The following is a 27,603-nucleotide window of genomic DNA, read 5'->3' as shown; positions in this document are numbered from 1 at the left end:
CTGAATTCCACTCCATTTTTGCACACATCTTTGGGACCATAAGCTTAAAGATATGTCTCTAGAGTGTGTTCGGGTCCTTGTAATTGTTGTCACCCTGCGGACAGAGTCTCTACTTCTTTAGCAGTTTGTTGTCCAAGTCTTAGTAACTGGGAAAGCAGAAAGAGGCAAACTGACCTAATAAATTGAATCTCACTAGCTCTGATGTTGTGAAGCAGTCTCCTGTCTTCTTCTTCTTTCGGCTGCTCCCATTAGGGGTTGCCACAGCAGATCATCTTCTTCCATATCTTTCTGTCCTCTGCATCTTGTTCTGTTACACCCATCACCTGTATGTCCTTTCTCACCTCATCCATAAATCTTCGCTTAGGCCTTCCTCTTTTCCTCTTCCCTGGCAGCTCTATCCTTAGCGTCCATCTCCCAATAAACCCAGCATCTCTCCTCTGCACATGTCCAAACCAATGCAATCTCGCCTCTCTGACTTTGTCTCCCAACCGTCCAACTTGAGCTGACCCTCTAAAGTACTCATTTCTAATCCTATCCATCCTCGTCACACCCAATGCAAATCTTAGCATCTTTAACTTTGCTACCTCCAGTTCTGTCTCCTGCTTTCTGGTCAGTGCCACGATCTCCAACCCATATAACATAGCTGGTCTCACTACCGTCCTGTGTAGACCTTCCCTTTCACTCTTGCTGATACCCGTCTGTCACAAATTACTCCTGACACTCTTCTCCACCCATTCCACCCTGCCTGCACTCTCTTTTTCACCTCTCTTCCACAATTCCCATTACTCTATACAGTTGATCCCAAGTATTTAAACTCATCCACCTTTGCCAGCTCTACTCCCTGCATCCTTACCATTCCACTGACCTCCCTCTCATTTACACAAATGTATTCTGTCTTGTTCCTACTGACCTTCATTCCTCTCCTCTCTAGGGCATATCTCCACCTCTCCAGGGTCTCCTCAACCTGCTCCCTACTATCACTACAGATCACAATGTCATCAGCAAACATTATAGTCCACAGGGACTCCTGTCTAATCTTGTCTGTTAACCTGTCCATCACCATTGCAAATAAGAAAGGGCTCAGAGCCGATCCCTGATGTAATCCCACCTTCAACCTGAATGCATCCATCACTCCTACCACAGGCCTCAACACTGTCACACTTCCCTCGTACATATCCTGTACAACTCTTACGTACTTCTTTGCCACTCCCGGCTTCCTCATACAATACCACAGCTCCTCTCGAGGCACCCTGTCATATGCTTTCTCCAGGTCCACAAAGACGCAGTGCAACTCCTTCTGGCCTTCTCTAAACATCTCCATCAACATCCTCAGAGCAAACATTGCATCTGTGGTGCTCTTTCTTGGCATGAAACCATACTGCTGCTCACTAATCATCACCTCACTTCTTAACCTAGCTTCCACTACTCTTTCCCATAACTTCATGCTGTGGCTCATCAATTTTATCCCCCTGTAGTTACTGCAGTCCTGCACATCCCCCTTATTCTTAAATATCGGCACCAGTACACTTCTTCTCCACTCCTCAGGCATCCTCTCACTTTCCAAGATTCCATTAAACAATCTGGTTAAAAACTCCACTGCCATCTCTCCTAAACACCTCCATGCTTCCATAGGTATGTCACCTGGACCAACGGCCTTTCCATTTTTCATCCTCTTCATAGCTGTCCTTACTTCCTCCTTGCTAATCTGTTGCACTTCCTGATTCACTATCTCCACATCATCCAACCTTCTCTCTCTCATTCTCTTCATTCATCAGCCTCTCAAAGTACTCTTTCCATCTGCTCAACACACTCTCCTCGCTTGTGAGTATGTTTCCATCTTTATCCTTTATCACTCTAACCTGCTGCACATCTTTCCCAGCTCAGTCCCTCTGTCTAGCCAATCGGTACAGGTCCTTTTCTCCCTCCTTAGTGTCCAGCCTCTCATACAACTCATCATACGCCTTTTCTTCAGCCTTCACCACCTCTCTCTTCACCTTGCGCCTTATCTCCTTGTACTCTTGTCTACTTTCTGCATCTCTCTGACTATCCCACTTCTTCTTTGCCATCCTCTTCCTCTGTTTACTCTCCTGTATTTCCTCATTCCACCACCAGGTTTCCTTTTCCTCCTTCCTCTTTCCAGATGTCACGTCAAGCACCCTTCTTGCTGTCACCCTTACTACATCTGCTGTAGTTTCCCAGCTGTCTGGTAACTCTTCACTGCCACCCAGTGCCTGTCTCAGCTCCTCCCTAAACTCAACCTTGCAGTCTTCCCTTTTCAACTTCCACCATTTGATCCTTGGCTCTGCCCTCACTCTCTTCCTCGTCTTGATCTTCAACGTCATCCTATAGACCACCGTCCTATGCTGCTTAACTACACTTCCCCCTGCCACCACTTTGTAGTCTTCAATCTCCTTCAGATCAACTCTTCTGCATAGGATGTAATCTACCTGTGTGCATCTTCCTCCACTCTTATGTAACCCAATGTCCCTCCTTCTTCTTAAAATACGTATCCACCACAGCCATGTCCATCCTTTTGGCAAAATCCACTATCCTCTGACCTTCTTCATTCCTCTCCTTGACACTATACCTACCCGTCACCTCCTCATCTCCACTGTTCCTTTCACCAACATGCCCATTGAAATCCTCACCAATCACCACTTTGTGTCCCTTGAGTACACTGTTCATCACTTCATCCAACTCACTCCGGACGGTTTTAATGACTGAGAGACTTCAGATCTCTAATCTGGCATGGCCTCTGGATAGCTGTAATGACAGAGACACACTGCACTTTTCTACAGGCTCTGAGTTTCTGGCTAGTCTACTACCTCAGACCTCCACTGCAGCCCCCCAGGGCTAGATCAAAACTGTTTTTTTGTCCTTGCATGTTTTCAGCTTGCATGTAGAAGGCCGTCTTATATGGGTTCTGATCAAGTGCTCCCTGAGCTGAACAGACACACATAGTAGATGTTTTTCTTAAGATTTTATCTATACCAGTTCCGATCTGGTGTTTAGTGAGTAGTGCAAGCTTTTCCTGCTCCCTTTACTGTTAGGTTATTCTAATCTAAGACTATACACTTTGTTAACAATAAAAAAAATGTTAGAAGGCTATTTCTTTTTTTCAGGTAACCAGTTGAAACTCATCCTTTAAAGACATTTTACAGACAATTGTCAAAATGCAAGCTATTACAAATATACAGCAAAGAGAAACAACAGCAGAAAACCAATACTTTTAATCTCCATTACATTAGACTGAATATTCTTCATGTTTCATAACATATAAAGCATAAGAGACTTCTCTAATTTGTTTCACTTTTTAAGCTGATGACAGTATTAGTTTAATCTTATAATGACCTATCATAGGAGATTGTTGCCTGCTGACTTGCTGGCTTATAATGATTTCCTAATTTATTTATTACTTGCTATTTATGTCTTGTGTCGTGTCTGGGGGCATCACAGAGACCCAAGCACCAGACACAACTTGACTACTCACAGCTCAAATCAAGTGCGTTTATTAATAATAGCATACTTATAACAGACTTCTTTATAGTGGTCACAGTACAGTACAGCACAACAATAATATAATCCTTCCTTTTCTGTTCCCTCCACACCTCCCAGATGAGTGTTGTCCAGATCCTCTCCCGACTCCAATTCCCCAGATGTGGCAAGGAGGCTCCTTTTATGTCGGAATCAGGAGTAGCCCCAGCAGAGCTACTGATCAGGATTACAGATTTCATGTTGCCCAACGGGTGTACAAATACGAGCTCCACCAGGGGAATGCTGCCACCCAGAGTATCAGGGGAATACATGAGCCCAGCAGGCAGTCTCCCTCCGACCTTCCATTATCATGGCCCTCATTTTTGGGAAAGACTCCAGCAAATGAATTGGCCGGGATGCCTATCCATCCATGTGCCTCCATTATAAAGGCATTTCGTTCAGGGCACCAGCCAACCCATGCTGTCTGTGACACTTGGTGTGTTTACTTGTGTCTTAAAATTTAACACAGTACTTGGGTAATCATCTTGAATTAAATGGTGAAAACCTAAGCATTGTAATTAAAGTACACAATCCAACCAATCATTTTTTATCTGAAATATATACATACAATACATATATACAAGCTATACGCTATATATACAGAATAGTATTTAGAATCACCCAGACATTTCATGTTTTTGACAGAAAACTATATTTTTTGTACCAAAGTACCATTAAATTGATTTAAAAATAGACATTATTAATGTTACAAAAGACTATTACTGTTTAAAGTGACTGATTTATAATTCATTTTCAAAGTTAATTTTGCCTCCCAATTCACTTTCCATAAACACTTTTAAACATTTGTGGAGTTCACTTTTAGGGCACCCTGTAATTATTTTGTAGTTGCACAAAGTCGTTTGTTTCAAGGGGTCAGTTAAGTTCCCGGGCTGTTTGCCATAGCTGAATAAAACAGGACCTCACCATGTGTACTTATGCTGCCCTCTATTGCCCTGAGTTAAAAGCATCCATTTTTTCTTTCTCTCTGCTTTCTTGATGGATGGTCAGAAAACAGTAATGCACTGTACAATAAACTGTTTTATTTTTGCTTCTTTATTTGCAGCTTGTAGCTTCAATTGTCTTCATCAGTTTTGGAGTAGTTGCTGCCTTTTGCTGTGCCATAGTGGATGGCGTTTTTGCTGCAAGACATATTGTAAGTATAGTTAGTTCAATAAATGCATACCACAGAAATGTTTTCATGTCTTTCAACATCATTTTCATAATAGAAATACTCTATAAAATGTTTAAAGTGAGGAAGTCTATTGAACAGTCAAGGAAGAGTCAGGCTCCCATTAGTTTGAATTTATTGCCTAATCCCTAGCAGTTGTTTGCAGCAGTAACATATTTTTTTGACTAAGTACTACCAGAATGCACATGTTTTATTTGATAATTCATGGTTACTTAACTATAATTGTAAAAGCCAAATCATGAACTTAATTGTTAATTGTAAATTTATCTTAGTTTTCTTAGTTTAGAACTTGAATATAATGTAGCTTATAATTGAGGTTTCTGATTAACCCCCTATAAGTTAAAGAAAATTGAATGTTTATAATATTAGCTCTGTGTGTCAACAGAATAGCCCTAAAATTGAAGTTAGACAGCTACAAAGAAACATGAATTGTTAGACAAATAAGCATTAAGAACATATAGTTTTTTTGAACGTTTGTATGTATGTTCATTATGTACGTAGATGAAGTGAATGAGATAACATATATAAACCTTAAGAAATCTAACCTAGATACTTAATCCTAAAGCAAAATACCATTAATGTCCCTTTTCACCCTTTCTTGCATGTATTATCAACTTTTTTCCCTTATTTTTTGTGTGAACTGTTTGCTTTGAATTTCACTAAAATCTTTAAAACCAAGTCACTTGGACTCTTGGGTTTTTTATGTACGGCGAGCAATTGTAGTGCTGGAATGCCAGTCTGGTATCTGCATTTGGACTGTTTTGAACTATCAGAAAACCTTCGACAAACACAGTTACAATAATACTAAGACCCAAGTGTCCATCCATCCATCTGTCCAACATTTTTTTCTTGCATATGTCAATATGTGTTTGCAAGAATCGGGAAACAGTATTAGCTAGAATAGATAGATATTATTTTTGTCCCAATGTGGAAAATTTAGCTTTAATGGAGCTCAATAAATAAATACCAGAATTACTGAAAAGAAAGAAAACTTCAGACTTGGCTGAAGATTAGAAGAGCAGTCACAGCCACGCTGAGGCATTATAAAGGTATAAAGGAGTCCCAGTCACATTTCTTGACACACTTCTGCTGAATAATTTGTTGTCTGAAAGTCCTCAGTGTTAGTGTGTCAGAGAGAGGATGGGCAGCATTATTCATAATGACCATTGGCTTTGTCTTTATTCTCTCCACTATTATTACCACCAGCAGGTTGAGGGTATGTCCCATATCTGAATGTGACTTTTAATTATCTTGTTTATTTGGTGGCCCTCTCTTAAAATGATGTTACCAGCCCAGCCCGCCACAGCATAGAAAATGGCACTAGCCATTACCGAGTTGTACAATGTGTGAAGGATGTCACTTCCAACATTAAAGGAATATAGTCTCCCAGAGAAAAAGAGCCTGCCCTGCCCTTTCTTGTTCTTCTTTGTTCCAAGACTAGTCCAACCTGTCCTTTATGTGGACCTCCAAGTACTTTAAGAGAGCACCACCTCTACATCTACTTATTGAATACTGTCCGGACATAGAGGCTCTGGTGTGGCAAAAGTCTATAACCAGTTCCTTGGTGTTGCCTAATCAGTCTCAACTTTATTAAGCACCCTTCACAAAGCAAAACATTTCAAGGTGGTTTACAAGTACAAAGCAAAGAAGAATACATTTCAAAATCAACATCATTCATTGCATGATAAATTAAAGGGACATACAAATAAGAGTTTAGAAACTGTAAGATGGAGCTGGGATTTCAAGCTGGACAGGGCACTACAGGACAGGGACAGACCCTCATTATGTTGTACAACAGGAACAAAATTCACTCTGCAAATGATCAACATGCCAGTGCAAGATCAAGAACATCTAGAAGTGATGATGTGCATGTGCTGAGCACCTTGGAAAAGTAACAGTAAGGGGCAACAGTACACATGTCAAAAGAGGCAGCCTGCAGGGAAACATTTAATTTTCCCCCAGGTTTCTACTGTGCAGCAGTTGCTAGGAAATGGCAGAGGTGATAGTGCCTGCTGCACCCTAGGGGGCCTGTGGCCCCTGTGTGTCACAGTACCATCTCTCTGGTAGACAAGACAACATGTGAGCTTCTTTAGAGAACTGGCCCTTTAACATTGACTGAAGACACAGAGTAGGAGGGTTAAACCTCAGGCTTTAGCACAATACTATAAGATTTTGATTCTTAAAGAGGCAATTTAATATTTGGTGCACAGTATCATGTGGTATGATTCAGTACAGAAGCCTAAGACTGATACGAGATACAGTTCACACATAACTGCTACATCATTTCTATTAGGTGGAGTGGTGGCTCTGAGGCTAGGGATCTGCACTGGCATTCGGAAGGTTGCCGGTTCAAATCCTGTAAAATGCCAAAAAAGGGACTCTGCTCTGTTGGGCCCTTCAGCGAGGCCCTTAACCTGCAATTGCTAAGTAAGTGCTTTGAGTAGTGAGAAAAGCGCTATATAAATGCAAAGAATTATTATTATTAGGTTTCAGACACACAAAATCAAAATAAGGCTGAGAGTGCAATTGTATTTTATGTTCTTCATAATACTTTGGTAAAATGTAATTTTGAAACTGAAGAAAAAAGAATTCTGTAAAGCATTGGCAGTGATAAATTTGTTTCAGGTTAAAGAAGATTAAGATGCGCTTGACATTGTAAAATGTGGACCCAAACCAAAAAAAATGAAGCTCTCTCTGCAAAACACCAGTCTCCATCATTCTTGAAACTAATCTTCCAAATAAATAATATAACTGCTTTCCCACCACAAGAAAGTTTTTCAGGAACAAAGATATTCTGTACATATTACACAAACATTCAGAACATTCATGCAGTGTTTCCTTCATATAGAAAACCATAGACACATGTCTGGTGTAGTAGACAGTTGGATATTAGAGCCATCAAAACTCAACATGATTTTACTTTAGAGGAATTAAGTGGATAGGATTGGCGAAATATATTGGGCTGAAAAGCCTCTTCTCATCAAAAGTTTTCTAATATTTTTCTAATATTCTCATTTTTCATATACTAGTTCAGTGGTTCTTAATCTGTGGGGCGGGCCACCCTAGGGGGGCGTGAAGATGTGAAAAAAGAAAACAAGAATCAAAAATATGAAAACTACATCTATTGAAACCAAAACAAATTAACTTAAACTACTGTACATTCTGATACTAGAAAAATAAATATAGAGTTAGATACAGCAGTAAATGTCGATAAAAATTAAGTAGGTATAATAAAATAGCATCTATGATATATCATTAATTTAAAAAGAACAAATTGGTATTAGTGGGCTCCTTTCAAAAAACAGTTAGGGGGGGCGTGATTAAAATTGTTATGAAAACTCGGGTCACAAATACTTAAAGGTCGAGAAACGCTGTACTAGTCCATGCTAATATGGTGACTAATTTACTGTCATATATGACTCGGTTGTACAGGATGTTCAATAATCCCTAATGATTGTGACTTGCTTGGCTTTCTTTTAAACAAATTTTACAATTAGTCTTCACTTTTCCACAAAGATTTGGTATGAATTAAAATGCACTCTGGATGGGATTTCATACTTAGGCTTTCACACCTGTAGTAAAACTCATGGAAGCCATCATCTTCAGTGACACAGTAAGGCCTCATATCTTTGCAAGTGACATATTCTATGGGAGACATTAAACCCAAATGCTCTTTTCAAAGTGTCCCTCAACATTTACAGGGTGAAGTTGGTCAGCTAGTTTTACTGTGAACTTTCCATCAAGCTGGCAATGCTTGCAGACAGTATTTGTTTTGTCTTATGTTTGCAAAATGCAAAGTACTTGCACACAGCATTTTTATATCTGAGTGGATAGTGCATTTTAATTATTGCTTCTGATCTCTTTTTTTTCTGAAGGGAAGATATAACATTGTAAGCATGCAATTTTATGATTGGGAGAAATGATAATATATGGCAGACAGAAATGTAAGCAATGAACAATGAAAACTTTTTTTTAATTAATAACCCTAAAATGTCTGAAATGTTGCTTTGTGGAAATCACCCTAATGGATACTGAAAATATACAGTATTTTTGCTATCATTTAGATTATGGCTTGTTTGGTGTTTTTATTCTGGATCAATTTTTTTTTTGTAATGCTACATTGATTAAATTCCATCATTTCCTTTTAAACTGTTGACTTTATCCAAATTGATGTACCATTATACCACTACTTTGGGGTGCAGTGGTTTTATAGGAGTCCCTTGACCTGGAAGTTAGTCTAGATCCCACCTGGAAGTGTCCATCGGAACCTGTAAAGAACTGTCTCCTCAACAGAGAATCACTTGGAATGGAGTTGGTAAGAGAGAAGAAAGGAACACTCAACTAGCAGGAGGAAGAGAAGTCAGAGTTTGAAAACAGAGAGTGAGAGTGAGAGAATCCATAGGTGAGAAAGAGTATGCAGTTCTGAAGATGTCAGCAAATGGACAAGTTAAGCGTCCTGGTATCTGAGGTTCTAGACTTATACCAGAAGGTCCCTATTTTGCTTCTGTGTTACACTTATGTTCTCCCTGCAGTCATCCCTCCCTTGTCTTTATTTTGTTATAATACTAGGGGGCTTACGGTTCTGCCACTCACGTATGGGGATGCGGATGTACAATTTACTATTTTACATTACAGTGAGTAATTAACAATATTAAAAAATATTAAAAAGTAATAATTTGAATGTAAATTGTTTCATGTTGCATTAGAATTATCTGTTGCATAATACAATTTCGTTCTGTTTGGCTTTGAAATTAACACGCAAAAACTTTTTAAACTTACACTTTTACTGTAAAACTTAAGTAAAACCTGTTTTTTGAATTAAATTTTTGTCAACATCGCACTAAATTGTGAGTCTGTGTTTGGACTTTCATCGTGACAACGCCAAGTATAACTGAACGTAATTGAATTTCGTTTCTTTCTCTCTACTAAATAAAATGACTTTTTCAAATGTTTGGCTCTGAGATTTGTAAATTGTCTTTGCAAAAGCTGTTCTAACGGGAAACTGTTAACGTTTTAATACGAATGGCATATCAAGATCTCCTTTGTTGTCTAATGTGATCCATGGAAGATGTACTACATTACCTTTCTTGGATACGTTCTACTTTCTACAGTAATTTGTGCAGTGGAAGACAGGACGGTGTTAAGAGTTGTAGATATTCTTCGGGATATTGTAAGTTGACGTTTTCATCTTCTGCTCGATCACCACCAACTGTTTCGGCATAGTCTATTGATACGCATTTAACCAATCTGCAGTGTTATTGATCAACATTTTTGGCATTAATTCGTTTGACTTCATCATTTCTCAGTGGTAGGATTGCCTGTGTACTCATTTTTACTGTTGATAACCCTTCATGATGAAATTCTTTAATAAGATTTGGACATAATACGTCTTCTTTAATTTGGAATTTAAGGTGAGGAAAACGTTAATATTTATAAGAGCTAAGAGAGCAAGAACTGTGTCTGTCAAAAATATTGACACGAATGAGAGGTGAGAGTACCGTGTGCATGGTTTTCTATGGTTGAGAGGAGGGCGGGACTTGAAAACATCTCATGGCCAAAGTCTCGACTCGCGGGACTTGAAAAAATCTTCCAAAAAGTCTTGTGCCGTCGCAGGATTTTTTTTATTATAATAGAAAGATATACACATCTATTTTTGAACATTTTGCCATTCTGTGGCATTGTTCTAAATTTGAGGATGGCTCAGGAGCACTCACTGGCAGATTGACAGTATGAGATAATAATGCAGTAGAAGGTCGATTATGTACTGTACATTTGATTCCAAAGATTCAAATTAGAGAATACTTTTGTAGGTGAGTAAAGAAGTTAAGCTGACTTAACTTTAGCTCTTTTCCTGTTTCTGCATTCAGATCGTGAAGTAACATATCAACATGCTATTACTGTATATACAATGCTATTTCTTATAACTAATTGTCTCTGTGTCACATTTTATTAAACAGTCTGCAGTGATCTAAGGCAGATATCACTGTCAAGGGTATTATATTCAAATAAACCGAGCAGAACTGAATTAACCCGTGTTGTGAAAGTTAGGGAGTGCTCCTTACCACTGTTACAATACATTAGTCACTTTTGTAGTTGGCTCATTAGTATTTTGCGGTTTTTCATTGTGGGCAGATAGCAGCTCATTTGTAAGGCTCACTTGAAGGGCTCTTTATTTGCAACACTGTTTGCATACTTGAGTTGATTGCCCCAATTTAAAAGGCTACATAGAGCAGAAAACAAACATATATTAACAACAGAAAGAAGTTTGTGAGGCGAAAAACAAAATACAGTGGAATAAATATTATAGAAAAGCAAAACAGACTGGATCTGAGCTTAAATTATAAACCAAAAATCCAAGTAATAATGTGTTGATAACCTGCAGCCAGTCTGGTCAGCCAAACTACATCTCTATAGTGGACTATAAATATGCACCAAGAAAAACACATCGTAAGTGAAAGACCAAGCAAACTGATATATTTACCAAATGTTTGTTGCAAGCAGCCAAATGGATATTACATAATTATTATTATTACATAATGAAAAGTAATTACTGTTGCCGGTTGTATAAAGCTTGTATTCTGTTTTATGTGTTGTGTTTACCCCATTTTTTGACACCCATTGCATGCTCAACCTACCTGGAAAGGGGTCTTTCTCTGAATTGTTCTTTCCCAAGATTTCTTCCATTTTTTTTCTATAAGGTGATTTTGAGAGTTTTTTCTTGTCTTCTTAGAGAGTCAAGGCTCGTGGGCTGTCAAAAAAAAGGGCCGGTTAAAACCCATTGAGGCACTCCATATGTGATTTTTGAGCTACACAAGAAATACACTGGTTGTTGTTGTTATAAAGTTCAAAACTGAAAGTTATCTTTGTCTTGTTATCTGCTGCAGGATTTGAGACCAGTTTATGCAGGCCGATGTAAATATTATTCAAGTGTAGCATCTTTTGAAAAGGAGGTAGGTATGCTATTTTGCAAATATTCCTTTCCAGGCGTTTCCAGGCTTCACCCACCCAGTCCAGGGTTATCAGAGCTAATGGTTATCCCAGAGGAATCAGGTATAAGGCAGGAACCATACTATCCATCACACTACACACTCAGTTACACCAAGTCAATTTGGAGACACACACATCTTTGGTAGAGGAGAGAAAAAGATGCACTGAGAAATTGACAACCCTGCAAACCCCACACAGACAGTGGCCAAGCCAGGACAACATTCTGAGATACCATTCTGCCTAATATAAACATTATAGATGAAAAGTGTCAGGGTTGATTTCATCTTTGCTAGCAATGTACTTCCTGACACTGTTTTGGAACAAATGAAATATTGTAAATATTCCTTACAGAGATTCATTTCCCATAGATATATACAAGGGATGATCAAAATGTTTGAGATTAACACAAAAGGGACATTCCATAGTACTGATTTTGTAAGTGGCCAAGTAGACTCAGATTAGAACCTATGTACTAAAATTTGAAAATTACAAGTGTTTACCAATTGTAGTTTGTGTTGTATAGTTCTTGATTCAGAACCAAGTCACATAATGCTAAAAAACAGAAGGTCAAGTATCAAGCTATCAATAAATTTCTAATGCTATTGAACAACATGCTTTTGGAGATTCATTTTCACTTTGTCAACATGTACCAGGACCAGGCCGCTTTATTTACCACATCCAGGATGATGGCTGCAAAATTTAATTGTAACAGGATGTCCGAACACAATAATGACTCTTGAAATTAGGCATCACTGTATCCAAGCTACCAAATGTCGAGCTAATGAATACAGAATGAAGAGAACTGACAAGTGTTCCATAAATGTGAATGAAATTAGGATACATCATGATGACCATGAGTGCAAAAACTAAAACAATGCAAGTATGGTGATGCTCCAACAAGAAAGAAAACTGATGTCCAGCAAGATCATGTGCACAGTTTTTTATGATATCAAGGATGTAGCAATATATAGATTACATGCCTCAAAAGGTCTGAACTCATTAGCATAAGATCTGCTTGGTAGCTTGGATGCAGTGATGCTTAGTTTCAGGGCTCTTTATTAGACATAAACATTACTCATATTTAATTGTTCATAGCAAATGGATTTATCTTACTCTATCACTGCCTTCTCATGCACCATCATGTTCCGATTCTCTGTTACAATTCGTTGTGTGATGACAACATGCTCTTTGGCCATCGATGCCGAGGGCCACCCAGACATTCGATGATGCTCAACAGACATCCCACTACAATTACATTTTGCAGCCGTTATCCTGGCTGTGGCATAAAGAGTGGTCTGGTCCTGGTATATGACTGCCACCATGTCCCTTATCTGGAGGGTTCAATCCATGAGACAAGCTATGCTAGTGGAGACAACATTAAGTCAACAATAGAAGAAAGGTTGTACAATGAAAATAAAACTCTTTATCTGAATGGATTAGAAAAGCCATCAGAATTTTATAACATGTGTATTAGCGTTCACAGGAATTATGTTAAATAAATAAAGCTTGTTTGATTTTACTCATGCTCCACTTAATACATCGGGTTCAAATATTTTTGATAAGTTCTCAATATATAAATTAAATTCAATGCCCTGTAAAGACTACATTTATCCAAAATAGAGAGGATGGCCATGGAAAAGTTCACTATATTATCAAGAATCATTGACAATATAGGCATTACCATTAGAATTCAAAGGTGTCCCCTTTGTACCCTCCTTTGGTGTTACACATATTAAACAGCAAAGGCCTCAGTGTGACACATTAGATTCATGGATACCTAGTGCCCAAATTTAATACCATTCTGTGGTCAGTTCCCTGCTGAAGAGAGGAGCTAGACAGGAGTCATGCAGCCTTTAGGTAACAGGGTGGCTCTTGGACATGACCTGATGGTGATCCGAGCTTGGAGTCGATTTCCAAGAGTTAGAGAACTGCTGTCTTCAATAGGTAGCCATAAATAAGGTATGGTGACTGTCATCTTTTATTCGTGTTGGGTGTCTATTACTCATCATTTTTTACACAGAGACAGAAACAAACGAGGAGATGAGAGACTAAAGTCAAGATGTAAACTGTGCCAAAAGTGCAATGGGCTAGACAAGTTCATAATATTGACGCAGAACAAAAGTTTGGTTTTCGTGTAGGCAAAACTGTCAATAACAATGGAAGCAAGAATACAGGTAGGTTCAATGAGCTGATTGTAGGGTTTATTTGAAGTATTTAAGTCAGTCAGCCAGTCATTATCCAACCCGCTATATCCTAACACAGGGTCATGGAGTTATTTTTGTCATATTTTCTTTTGGTGCCAAAACTTTGAAAATGCAATTTATTGTACTTTGATCTTGACATGACTACAGAGAGGGTTATGAAGCATGAAGGAACCAGCCATGTTTTTCAACACAGAATAACAAGTCTGTACATTGGTTGAACTTTATTATATTGCAGTTTACATGCGTAATCATAGATTATTGGCCTGGCAATGACAGTGCTATGTCTCCTCAAACTTTAAATAAGCAAGAAGGCATGATGTCTATTTAATATGCATCATCTCCCTTTCTCTTCTTAGGTACCCTGCCATACTTCTTCCTGGGGCCCCTGCAGCCTAAGAGTTAAAAGCAACACCTGCTATTGTTGTGATCTGTACAACTGCGGCAAGTAGGTTCATTTTTTTAACAAAAGCTATGCAGAGAGAAAAGCATGGGGAACCCATTTCAGGGTTTCATTTCACATGGGACAGTGTCAATGAGAAAATGGATTTGTATACTAAAAATGGAAAATGTTTTTCCCTCTGTGTGTGTCAGCAACAAACTGCTAATAAGGACAGTGTAAATAATAAAAACAGTGCTATAAATTGTGTAATACAAAGCAAACAACATGATTTAAAACTGCTTTATTTTGAATACAGTATTGTGCAAAGGTACTCTAGGCCAATATTCTTAAAAAATAGGTTTATAATGTGTGTTAGTTTGCTTGTGAAAAAATACACTATAATAAATACAAATACTCATTAAAAAAAGAAACAAGAATATATTGTGTTTTTCATGTAGTCCCCCATTAGAATGCAAATTTGCAGCTGAGAGGTGTTAAGCCAAAGCACCCAAAACCCAAAGAAAAACTAAAAGCCGAGTGTTAGATGCAAGCAAAGATTAAAATTTCTGCAAAAATGTTCCTAGTGGCTCATTTGTTTTTATTTTTTAATCTTCCCTTATTTATTTTAAGGTTCACACGCCTCCTTAAGGTAGGGTTAGATTTATTTTTATATACCATTTTATATATCATGGCCACTACAATCATATGAGTTACATCTCGTAGCATCACAGTGACCAGACACATAAAACACAAAGAAACACAGAAAATGGACATTCAGTGACATCACCAAAACAAATGCCACTCAGAATGAAACTTTTACAAACAGGACGAGAGCCTTTCTGGGTCTGTCACTTACATTTTGTGAATTGTGAATTTCCCCTTGGGATTAATAAAGTATCTATCTATCTATCTATCTATCTATCTATCTATCTATCTATCTATCTATCTATCTTCTGCCTGCATGTCCAATGACACTGCTCACTGTATCACAGTTTGGTTCTCGAGATTAGCATTTGTAAAGCATCTCGTTATACACTCATATTTATATTGGAGTAATTTATTTTAAAAGATAAAGAGCCTAACAAGTAAATAAACTCTGTTACATGGACACCACATTTTCTGCATGCATGTTTTACCACAATAATCTGTTTTATTTTCTTCTATGACTTATTACTTCTTTTTAACATTATTAGTAAATGGCAAGCCCAAATCTGACATTTTTCCTGCGAGATGCAGCATGATGAAATGTTTGGCAGTAACAAATGGGTCCAATTCCACTATATAATTAATTATTCTTTACATTTAAATTCCACACAGGCAGATTACACTCAATTTTTACTTTTTTTTTCAGGTGCCAAAAAATAATGAGATTGCTGGAATGTTTTCCAGAATTTGGTTAGATTTTATGTTAAGTACACATAAAAATTATGCATTGAGCATAGTGTACTGGACAGACTCTTACATCAGCGAGTTTAAAATCATTTTTGCTTCGAACTGTTTCTCAGTTACTTTGTCATATGCAAGATAAATTTGCCTTTCTGACAGCATTAACAGACAGAACCCAACAAATCCTGGGTCCATTCCTTTTTTTATCTTAATTGTACATACAGTATTACTTGTTTTGGATTTAATAAGAATTCTTACCGTTAATCTGGCAATGCTATTTTGTATTCAAATTTTTTGATGGTCACTATCATTTTTTGACTGTTTCTGCATGTTTGCAGCCATTTTGTTTATGTTAGCTCCTCCCTTTTCTGGTCACATGACATACTGAGTCATCTTTCCCCACCTATAAAAGATGGGGGCACTCAGCTTCTGGCATTCAAGAATTGAATTCAAAGCAAAAATCTTTCTAAGACTGTAGTGTAGTGTTAGTTGGGGGAAAAGAAGCACAAGTTAGTGTTATGGGATCTTCTGGTTTCAAGTTTTTTTTTGCAGACTTTGGTTTTGATTTTGTGTTCTGTGCTTTGTTTTTTTCACCCTAGCTGGTTTTCAGATCTCTGTGTTGTCTCACGCTTTGCTACTTCATTTCCTCGTCACTTCAGTCCATTTCTTCTCTTGCTGATATTATTCTTAACAAACAGTTCAAGAATTTGTCTTTGAAGTGCATACCACTTGAACATACATGCGTCCACTTAAGGTTACTAGCAGATGTGCTGCGTTAATGACAGAGAGACCTTAGGATTGTATTGCTGATGCACGCACAAATACTTAAATTATTCTACAAATAAATAGTAGTGATGTATTACAATGTGCTGAGATATCAGGTTTATGTTTGTCCCCTTCGGAGGTTGTGTTATCTCCATTTACAGATTTAGTGAGTTTGACCAGGGTACCCAGACTATACATTTATTTACATATATGTGTCCTGGTTTGGTTCTCGCCTTGCACCTGATGCTGCTGGGGTTGGATCTGACTGCCCACCCCCCTGAACTGAATTACATGGATTTGAAAATAAATTATTTGTAAATATTTTTGCTTGCGTTATATATTACTACAATCGGACAGATTTTCTAAGCTGTTCCCTTTTGTTAAACTGACAAAGCCACAATCACTTGCACAAGTAGAGTGTACCTGTAGTGGCCATTGTGCTAAATAGCATAAACAATTCTCCTCTGTTTAACTCTACATGATGCTTGTTCTTTCCCTGTTCTCTGAAGCACCCATTTTGAAATGATTGAGAGCTACCACGAATACATCGATGTTCACAGCTGTCAAGACGTCGTCCACCTTTATCACTTGCTGTGGTCAGCAACAGTCCTTAATATAGTGGCTCTCTTTCTAGGAATCATCACTGCAGCTGTTCTGGGTGGATTTAAAGACATGGTAAGAGAAGCTTCTCATATCTGGTCATATAGCGGGTCCATCTTTGATGTCTGTCTTGGTGTTTTTTTTGGTGCTGCCCATATTTATTTTGTTTTCTATTGATTCCTCTTGTCATGTGTGTATCCCCTAATTTCTAAAAGATGGAGCTGTGCAAGAAGTGATTTATATTTACAACACACCACTTTTCTTTACTGGGCTGTGCAGCTCTTCATGGAACTCTTGCTTGACAAAATACCACTTCATTCTGGGCAGGGTTCTTTGCATATGAGGCTGGTAGTCTGTGCTTTGGAAAACTTCCTAATTTGTACAAAAAAAGTGAAATCTTCAATATATGGTAGGCTGCCTAGCAGGACACAAACAGATTAAGAAAACCTGGACTAAGTCTGTGTTATCGTTTGCAGCAAGAGTCCTTTTAAAATCCTGACCCAATGGTATGCCACAAATCTGTTACCATTTAGTCATGGTTATTAACAGATAGAGCCTGTTACGGATGTAAATAAATAAAGGTTCATGTGGATGGGTCTTTTGGGATGGCATTGCTCTGAAGAAGCACTCTGACACCTTTATTTTTAAGAGTGACAGCAGCCTAATAGCAAAAGCATTTAAGTGCAAGACAGAAGAATGCAAGTTCAATCCTGACCACTGATTCACTCTCTGCACCTTAGAAAGTCAAATAGTCCGCTCCTTCTCTACTGTGCACTTACAATTAGAAAGTTGTTTAGTTTAACAGAATCCAGTAAATGAAGTCTTCTGCTCAAAATGTGCACACACCACACATACCTAAAATGGACTGATGTCCTTTGAAAACTACACTGATGAGTCAAAACATTACGACTCCCTGCCATTATGTTGCTGGGCTGTTGCTCCTCAGTGTGCTGCTGAAACAGCTCCAAGCTGCCAAGGTATGGACTGTACAAGATGTCTAAAGTTGTCCTGTGGTATATCTGAGCAGATCCTCTTAACATCTGTAAATTGTGAGGTGGTGCCGCCACGGTTGAGACTTGCTGTTCCAACATATCTCGCAGTTTTTCAACTGGATTGAGGTCTGGGGAATTTTGGAAGCCAGGGCAACATCTTAAACTCTTCCTCATCTAAGCATTCCTGAACAACTTGTACATCGTGGCAGTTCACATTCACCTGCTGAAAGATGCCACTTCTATCAGGGAATATTGTTGTCAAGAAGGGGTGTACCTGGTCTTCAACAATGTTTGGGTAGTTGGCATGTTTCAAATTAACATCCACTTGAATGCCTAGACCCAGGGGATCCCAGCAGAACATTGCCCAAAGCATTACACTCCCCCCACCGGTTCGTCTTCTTCCTACAGTGCACTCTTTCCCTGTAAACAACACACACATACACAGCTGTCCACATGATGCAACAGAAAATGTGATTCATCGGCCAAGACAACTTTCTTCCATTTACCTAGTTCTGACTCTCGTATACCCATTACAATTTATTTTTGTATAGCCCAAAATCACAGAAGAAGTGCTGCAATGGGCTTTAACAGACCATGCCTTTTGACAGCCCCCCAGCCTTGACTCTCTAAGAAGACAAGGAAAAAATCCCAAAAAAACCCTAGTAGGGAAAAAATGGAAGAAACCTTGGGAAAGGCAGTTCAAAGAGAGACCCCATTTCAGGTAGGTTGGGCGTGCAGTGGGTGTCAAAAAAAAGGGGTCAATAGAACACAAGTAATCCTCAATAAAATATAATAGAAATGCAATAGAAATATTACAAGTACAGAGCAGAATTCAACAGTAGACGATATTACATAATACGATTTGAATTTGTTCAGAGTCCTGGAGACACTTTCTGAGACACTTTCGACAGTAGAGGTTGGCATGGGCATTCTAACTGGCCTGCGACTATGCAGTCCCATATGCCACAAGGTCTGATGTTCGGTGCATCATGACACATTAATTTAACCATCATTACTACTATTTGTAATTTGTGTGGCAGGAGCCCTACTGTCAGTTCATTCCAGATGAGATAACCTGTTGACTTTTCACATGAATGAGTATTAGTGGCTCAGCACCCTGTCAGAGGTTTTCATGTTTTTTCCCTCCTTGGACCACTGTCGGTAGATGCTCACCACAGCTGACGGGGAGCACACAACACTTGCTGTCACAGAAATGCTCTGACCCATCCATCTGGGTAACAACGTGACCCTAATCAAAGTCACTTACAGCAGGTTTTTACAACTTATCCTACACAGTCATATGAAAAAGTTTGGGAAACCCTCTTAATTCTTTGGATTTTTGTTTATCATTGGCTGAGCTTTCAAAGTAGCAACTTCCTTTTAATATATGACATGCCTTATGGAAACAGTAGTATTTCAGCAGTGACATTAAGTTTATTGGATTAACAGAAAATATGCAATATGCATCAGAACAGAATTAGACAGGTGCATAAATTTGGGCACCCCAACAGAGATATTACATCAATACATAGTTGAGCCTCCTTTTGCAAATATAACAACCTCTAGACGCCTCCTATAGCCTTTGATGAGTGTCTGGATTCTGGATGGAGGTATTTTTGACCATTCTTCCATACAAAATCTCTCCAGTTCAGTTAAATTTGATGGCTGCTGAGCATGGACAGCCTGCTTCAAATCATCCAATAGATTGTCTATGATATTCAAGTCAGGGGACTGTGTCAGTCATTCTAGAACATTGTACTTCTCCCTCTGCATGAATGCCTTTGTAGATTTCGAACTGTGTTTTGGGTCATTGTCTTGTTGGAATATCCAACCCCTGCATAACTTCAACTTTGTTTCTGATGCTTGAACATTATCCTGAAGAATTTGTTGATATTGGGTTGAATTCATCCAACCCTCGACTTTAACAAGGGCCCCAGTCCCTGAACTAGCCACACAGCATGATGGAACCTTCACCAAATTTGACAGTAGGTAGCAGGTGTTTTTCTTGGAATGCGGTGTTTTTCTTCCGCCATGCAAAGCGCTTTTTGTTATGACCAAATAACTAAATTTTTGTCTCATCAGTCCAAAGAGGGATCACACTCCTCAGCCTCCCTGGAAAAGTCTATTTGGGGGTCCTGGAGAGGAGGGTCTGTCAGATACTCGAACCTTGGATTCAGGAGGAACAGTGTGGTTTTCATCCTGGTCCCGGAACAATGGACAAGCTCTACACCCTTGGCAGGGTCCTGGAGGGTGCATGGGAATTTGCCTAACCAGTCTACATGTGTTTTGTGGACTTGGAAAAGGCTTTCGACCATGTCCCTCGGGGAATCCCGTGGGGGGTGCTCCGAGAGTATGGGGTACCGTACCCCGTGATAAGGGCTGTTCGGTCCCTGTACAACCGGTGTCAGAGCTTGGTCCGCATTGCCGGCAGTAAGTTGAACCCGTTTCCAGTGAGAGTTGGGCTCCACCAGGGCTGCCCTTTGTCACCGATTCTGTTCATAACTTTTATGGACAGAATTTCTAGGCGCAGCCAAGGCATTGAGGGGGTCTGGTTTAGTGGGCTCAGGATTGGGTCACTGCTTTTTGCAGATGATGTTGTCCTGTTTGCTTCATCAGGCCGTGATCTTCAGCTCTCTCTGGATCAGTTCGCAGTCGAGTGTGAAGTGGCTGGGATGAGAATCAGCACCTCCAAATCCGAGACCTTGGTCCTCTGCCGGAAAAGGGTGGATTGCCCTCTTAGGGTTGGGAGCGAGATCCTGCCCCAAGTGGAGGAGTTCAAGTATCTTGGGGTCTTGTTCACAAGTGAGAGAAGAACGGAGCGCGAGATCAACAGGCGGATCGGTATGACGTCCGCCATAATGCAGGCTCTGCATCAGTCTGTTGTTGTGAAAAAGGAGCTGAGCTGTAAGGCAAAGTTCTCAATTTACCAGACAATCTACACTCCTACACTCACCTATGGTCATGAGCTGTGGGTAGTGACCGAAAGAACGAGATCACGAATACAAGCGGCTGAAATTAGTTTCCTCCGCAGGGTGTCTGGGCTGTCCTTTAAAGATAGCGTGAGAAGCTCAGTCATCCAGGAGGGGCTCAGAGTACAGCCACTGCTCCTCCGCATCGAGAGGAGTCAGATGAGGTGGCTTGGGCATCTGATTAGGATGCCTCCTGGACACTTCCCTGGTGAGGTGTTTTGGGCACATCTAACCTGGGAGGAGGCCCCGGGGAAGACCCAGGACATGCTGGAGGGACTGTGTCTCTCGGCTGGCCTGGGAACGCCTCGGGATTCCCCCGGAAGAGCTAGAAGAAGTGGCCGGGGAGAGGGAAGTCTGGGCATCTCTGCTCAAGCTGCTGCCCCCACAACCCGATCTCAGATAAGCGGAAGAGGATGGATGGACAGTCCAAAACACTTCCAAAATGAATCTGGCTTGTCTAAATGAGCATTTGCATACAACAAGCAACTCTGTTTGTGGCGTGAGTGCAGAAAGGGCTTCTTTCTCATCACCCTGCCATACAGATGTTCTTTGTGCAAATTGCACTGAATTGTAGAACGATGTACAGATACACCATCTGCAGCAAGATGTTCTTGCAGGTCTTTGGAGGTGATCTGTGGGTTGTCTGTAACCATTCTCACAATCCTGTGCATATGCCGCTCCTGTATTTTTCTTGGCCTGCCAGACCTGCTGGGTTTAACAGCAACTGTGCCTGTGGCCTTCCATTTCCTGATTACATTCCTTACAGTTGAAACTGACAGTTTAAACCTCTGAGATATCATGGTTTAGGGGAAGGCTATAAAAAGCTACTGAACAATCTTTGTTTTCAGATCTTTTGAGAGTTACTTTGAGGATCCCATGCTGTCACTGTTCAGAGGAGAGTCAAAGGGAAGCACAACTTGCAATTGACCACCTTAAATACCTTTTCTCATGACTGGACACACCTGTCTATGAAGTTCAAGGCTTAACAAGCTAATCCAACCAATTTGGTGTTGCAAGTAATAATCAGTATTGAGCAGTTACATGCATTCAAATCAGCAAAATTACAAGGGGACCCAAATTTTTGCACAGCCAGTTTTTCACATTTGATTTAATTTCATACAACTAGATACTGCTTCACTAAAAATCTTTGTTCAGAAAACACCCCAGTACTCAGATGTTCCTAGGAAATGAAAGACATACCACTGTTATCTTTTTTGTTGAAAGTAAATTATTATGCAGGCTGAGATGGGGTTCCCAAACTTTTTCATATGACTGTATCTTCTGCATTCAACATATCAAGTACAAATATCTAACATCTTGCTTCCGAGATAGACAACATCATTCACATTATATGGGAGTGGTCATAATGTTTTAGATCATCAGTGTACAAGTCAAAGCTTTGAATCTATTCATGCCTGGTGGCTCTACTTTAATATAAAATGTCTTTTATGTCACGTATATTCCTTTTTATAAACCTGCAGTTTTAAACTAATTGACTTGCTTAAAGTTGCATGGTAAGTTAGCCTTGAGATTTGGTATTTTAAATTTAATTACTACTGGCAAGGGTGTGTGAAGGATTTTATTTTTTGTTTACTCCCCAGATCAGATAAATAATTTTTTCTGGATAAGATTCAATGTTCATTTGAATAATTCAGAAAAATATCCAAAGTCAAGCATTTTAAAACAGCTGCTCTCCAGCACTCTCCTTAAAGCCTTCAACAGCTAGAATGTGTCACTCACTTCATCGTGATGTGGGTGGAGAGATCAGTGGATTTAGATTTTCTATCTGTACTTTATGATTTGATCTCGTTCACAAGTGAAAGAATGGAATAGGAGATCAACAGGAAAATTAGAACAGCGTTTGCAGTGATGTTCCAGCCTACCAGTGGATTGTGGTGAAGAATGAGCTGAGTCAAAAAGCAAATCTCTCGATTTACCAGTTGATCTATGTTCCTAGCCTCACCTACGGTATGGTCCTGAGCTGCAGCTATTAACCAAAATAACTACATCACAGATACAAGTGGCAGAAATCAGTTGAAGAGGTTTTATCTCTTGGTTGGCCTGAAGATGCCCCAGTATCACCCCTCAAGAATTAGATGAGGTGGTGGAGACAAGGGATATCTAGGAATAATTGCTTAGACCAGGATGGGCTTCATGATTTATCTTCTAATGCAGTGGCAGATGTATTTTCATTAGCTTTACAAACATATTAAATTTTCAGTAGAAGGTCACTGTGGCTGAAGAAGAACAGGTTACAGTAGCTAACCATGTAAAAGAAAAGTGAGACACTAAACTTTTGCTCCCTAGATTGTTGATTCACGTTCCAACTCAGAATGAACAAGTCCGTTAATCAGACTGTGCGTGAAATGTAAAAAATGCACTGTATCCTGCTTTACAATGATTATTTTTAGGAGTTTAGCTCACAAAAAAAGATGGACACTGAAGAATACATTATGCATTTATACCATTTTGGCAGAACAGATTTTTTTAATTAATATTTCACTGATTTATTGGCTTGGAATATGTTGCAGTTGATTCCAGAATGAAATTGAACAAGAACTTTTAAAAATCTCGTTGAAGTATTGTTTGACAAAGCATCATTTCATGCTGAGAAGGGTTCTTTCTCTGCATATGAAATTGATTCTGTGGGCTTTCAAAAGGTTCCTAATATGTGGACAAAACATCAAATGCATAGTCTGTGTGACCGTATATCTGCATATTCAGAAACTGTCCTTTTAACATCATGACCCATTGGTATTCTACAAAAGTTTGTTATCATGTTTATGGTTATTTCTTGTATGGAGTCTGTTACGGATCTAAATAAATAAAGGTCCTTTCATGTGGATGGGTCTTTTTACTTTCTCGTATACAAAGTACAGGGAAAGTATTGTAATTGCCCAAAAATTCCATTTCGAGATTTTGATGAATCTCCACATTTTAGACCTCTCCAAGTCCGAAAATACCATTTTTAGAATTATGTCTGTGTGTGTATGTAAACATAGCTTGAGAACACTTTCACTTAGGTCAACCAAATTTTGCACAGAAGTATTAGGTACAAAACGTAGATTTCTATCAACTTTAGGGCTACTTCTGCTAACTGGAAGTGGTACTTTACTTTATTGGAAAAGGTTCCACTAAGGCATCACTCTGAAGAACCAAAACTATATAGTTGTAACATGAACAGAATACAGCAAAAAGGTGAATAGCAGGAGAAAAATATACAGGAAAGGAAGGAAAGAGAAATGACCAGCATTTTTTTTTCTGTTTACAGGTAATACAAGTTTTCTTTGGCAATGATGAGAAACCAATTCAAACAAGTCAGAAAATAAACATATGGCTTAACTACTTTCAAAATTAAAACTTGTTTATTTGCTGTACTTCAAAGATGGATATCGCATTTTTATTTATGAAATATTTTTGTAACAATAAGTCCTATTCCAAAATAATGAAAGCAAAATGTAATTGTGTGTGTGGGTGGTTAATAAAAAAAATAATTTATGAACAGTATTTTACAATATCAAATAATATCCAGCTGTAAATAGTGTGTCTTTTAATAAACAATACCCATAACATATTAGGATAGAAGTGGAAACAAAACATGTTTGGATAAAGCTGCATAAACCTGCAAATTAATATTAAAGCAACCACAATTTGTGAAAGTGCATGGCACCCATACCACCAAAACAAAAAGGCCAATGTACTTGTATTTTGCTCTCCTTGTTGCCCAAGTTGTATCAGAAAAGGTTTTTTTTTTTCTCCCCAGATTCCAGGTACTCCTCAAAGCACCTGTGAGCCAGAATCCCTCCCTGCTCCACCACCTCGTGAACCCCAGCATCAGATGACCTCCTACAACAGCTACTACCCGAGTACCCCAAATGTGCCACCTTACACTGCCTATGACCTGCAGGTACTTTGCTGCCTGCACCTCAGCAGCAGCTTGCATGTTGGTAGCATTTTATTCAAAGGTTTACTGTCTTCAAGGTCCCAAAAGTGAAATTCACCTCATTCAGAAGAGGTAGGAGACTTCTCCAATACAAGTACAATTGAATAAAATGCAAGCAAAGCTCTACTAAGTTTTTCTTTAACAGCAAGTTCCATGAATGTGAATAAAAACAGTGCAATGGAAACATAGACAATTATTTTTATATTGGTAGCACACTTGTGTGTAGGAGTGTTAGTTCATCATCATTAATAAAACTAAAAACAGGCTTCAAAATGTGGAAAAGGAAATACTGTATCACATCATTCTTAACCTTTTAAATCCAATTCAGTTAACAAGAAGTAAACATCATAAGTAAGTAAACATGTTTCATACTGCATTAAGGACTTTATATTACAGAAAAAAAGAATACTTATAATAATCTCACTACCATGATGATTTCACTGAAAAAATAAAACTTTTACTAGAGGATTTATTAGCTATTATACTGAATGGCCTCCTACTATGTGTAAAAATCCTTGTATCTGTTTCTCAAGGTATATTATTTATTTTACAGAACTCAGCCATTTTTCCTGTATCAACACCTTCTGGGTTATCTGATGACTCCCAGTCCATGTCCAGCTATATGTGGCCATCTAGCATCCCTCCACGCTACTCACCACCTCACTTCCCTCCGGATGAGAAACCACCACCTTACAGTCCTTAAAGGATTATCCCCATCTCCCCAGGACTTCCTAACTTTTATACTAACATTCTCAGCTTGGTACTGTAATGGGCACCAAAGAAGTAGGTTTCTATTTGCCCATTTTAAAAGGCACTGTGAATTTACTTTTTCTTTTTTTAAAGGAACTTTAAAAAATTTCTATAAATGCAAATGACATGCTGTCTGGAACTGCCGTTGGAGTAATTTTGTGGATTTATTGTTTTGCAATAATGGACTTTGCTTGTAGCAACATCCTGGTTTATATGGATGTGGACTTCTGATTTTATATATCACATCACATTTCTGGGGAATTTAAGTTTCAAAATACCTCAACAATCCTCTCAGTAAGAAACATGTTCCCCTCAGGAGTGGAGCACAAAGTGTCTGTGGGTTCATTAAGAATATGTTCTACACCTCTGTCCAAGAAATTGACAAGACATCATAATTGCATCAATTTCTATGCATGTTTATAAAATCAAACAACTCAGTCTCCATTTGAGGTGATGATCTGAGGATAAGAAATTGATTTTAGCATATGTTTAACTGTATTTTGTTTTTCTGACATTTATCCATTCATTAAAAACTGTTGGTTTTCATCTCTCTTTAAAGTATTTCTGCCGAAGATACAGTGTTATGTCTAAATTTACCTCCTGAGGCAAACTTGAACACTTCAAAAATATTTAGAGATTACTATAATCAGTTATTAATATAGTCATTACTTATAAATAAAAATTTATGTATTTTAGAAACTGTGTCCATCCACATTTGTTTCAAAAATCACCCTTAACATCAAGAGAGTGATGTCTACTGGTACACTGTGTGGTGTAACAGACACCATTTAAAACAAAATGCAAACGGACAAGTCCTAAAATTAAAACATTAGAAAACGGCCAATAAACTAGTGATGTTAACAAAAGGATTTTATATTTTTTCTTACTATCATGGCTAATTCAGTACAGAATACAGTTTAATTTTAGAGTCTTATTTCATATATGGTACAATGGCATTAAACAGCCCATTCAAAATATACAAAGGTGGAGTTGTTTAATGTGCAAAAGTACCTTCTGTACATAAAATATGCAACTGGAACTAAACTCATTATAATCACAGCAGTTCTAGTAATCTAACTATGTCAAAACTCATGGGCACAAGCTAAACAAGACAAACGCTCAAGACTGGGAGAGAAATGTTCCTTGTACAGTTTTCTTTTACTTCACCTTGTCTTCACTATATTTTAAAAACAAAATAAAAAACAATGTTATACTTCTGAAAAGCTTTAAATATCAACATTTGTTTTTCTATAAATGCAGCAAAGCAGACTCTGCTTTAGTTATTTTGGCTTCTGCAAAGATCATACCTAAGATGCTCTTGCCCAAAGATTATTATCATTTAAATGTTGCAAGTGTACTCAGAAATCTAAATAGTGTACAGCTATGCCTACACCTGTAAATGGTTAATTTTAGGGGGTGCAACAAATTAACCTTAACAAGGTAACATATTTATTCCTGCATTTCACCTTTAAATGCTTTACTCTTGTATAAATGTGTAAATTTAGTGTAAATTTCACTATTGAAACACGAAAAGTAACACCCCTATCATATAAAGTCCAGATACTTATCCAATTTAGACACCATATATAAAGTATTTTATTAGCAGATTTTAGTGTGTGCCACATAAAGTTTAGAATTTTGACTTAATAACTGGAGCTCTGATCGCGAAAAGAATTTCCCCTCAGTGGTTACTGAAGTATATAAAAAAGGTTTTTTAGATGAAACTCTTACAGACCCGCAAAAAACACAAACACTATTTAGTAAGGAGAAGGAAATAATTCTACTTTTAAAAAAGGCCCAAGGCAAACTAGCTATAAAGGTTACCATTTCCCACAAAAAAAGTAACCAAACAAAACTAACACTCTGATGTCTACATTCACCCTTAGCTGGTTTTAATTATTGATT

The 27,603-nt window shown here is 38.5% G+C and overlaps 1 protein-coding gene across 4 annotated transcripts in view; it reads left to right on the top strand.

Annotated features, from left to right (window-relative positions):
• tmem255a (transmembrane protein 255A) overlaps positions 1–26,189 on the top strand; it is a 55,469-nt gene extending 29,280 nt beyond the window's left edge. Inside the window, exons 4-9 of one of the 4 annotated variants that reach the window (XM_051934960.1) lie at positions 4,598–4,687; positions 11,608–11,673; positions 14,271–14,359; positions 16,954–17,119; positions 24,769–24,912; positions 25,502–26,189. In XM_051934960.1, coding sequence (XP_051790920.1) covers positions 4,598–4,687; positions 11,608–11,673; positions 14,271–14,359; positions 16,954–17,119; positions 24,769–24,912; positions 25,502–25,651 — 705 coding nt within the window. In that variant the 3' untranslated portion in view covers positions 25,652–26,189. Of the gene's footprint in view, positions 1–4,597; positions 4,688–11,607; positions 11,674–14,270; positions 14,360–16,953; positions 17,120–24,768; positions 25,021–25,501 lie in introns of all 4 variants that reach the window. The other 3 variants (XM_051934962.1, XM_051934964.1, XM_051934963.1) reach the window with 3 other exon arrangements.
• The last annotated feature ends 1,414 nt before the right edge of the window (positions 26,190–27,603 follow it).

This window comes from Erpetoichthys calabaricus, chromosome 12, assembly GCF_900747795.2.
Source record: "Erpetoichthys calabaricus chromosome 12, fErpCal1.3, whole genome shotgun sequence".
NCBI lineage: Eukaryota > Metazoa > Chordata > Cladistia > Polypteriformes > Polypteridae > Erpetoichthys > Erpetoichthys calabaricus.
The sequence above is the reverse complement of the archived record's forward strand: the minus strand, read 5'-3'. Positions and strand labels throughout refer to the sequence as shown.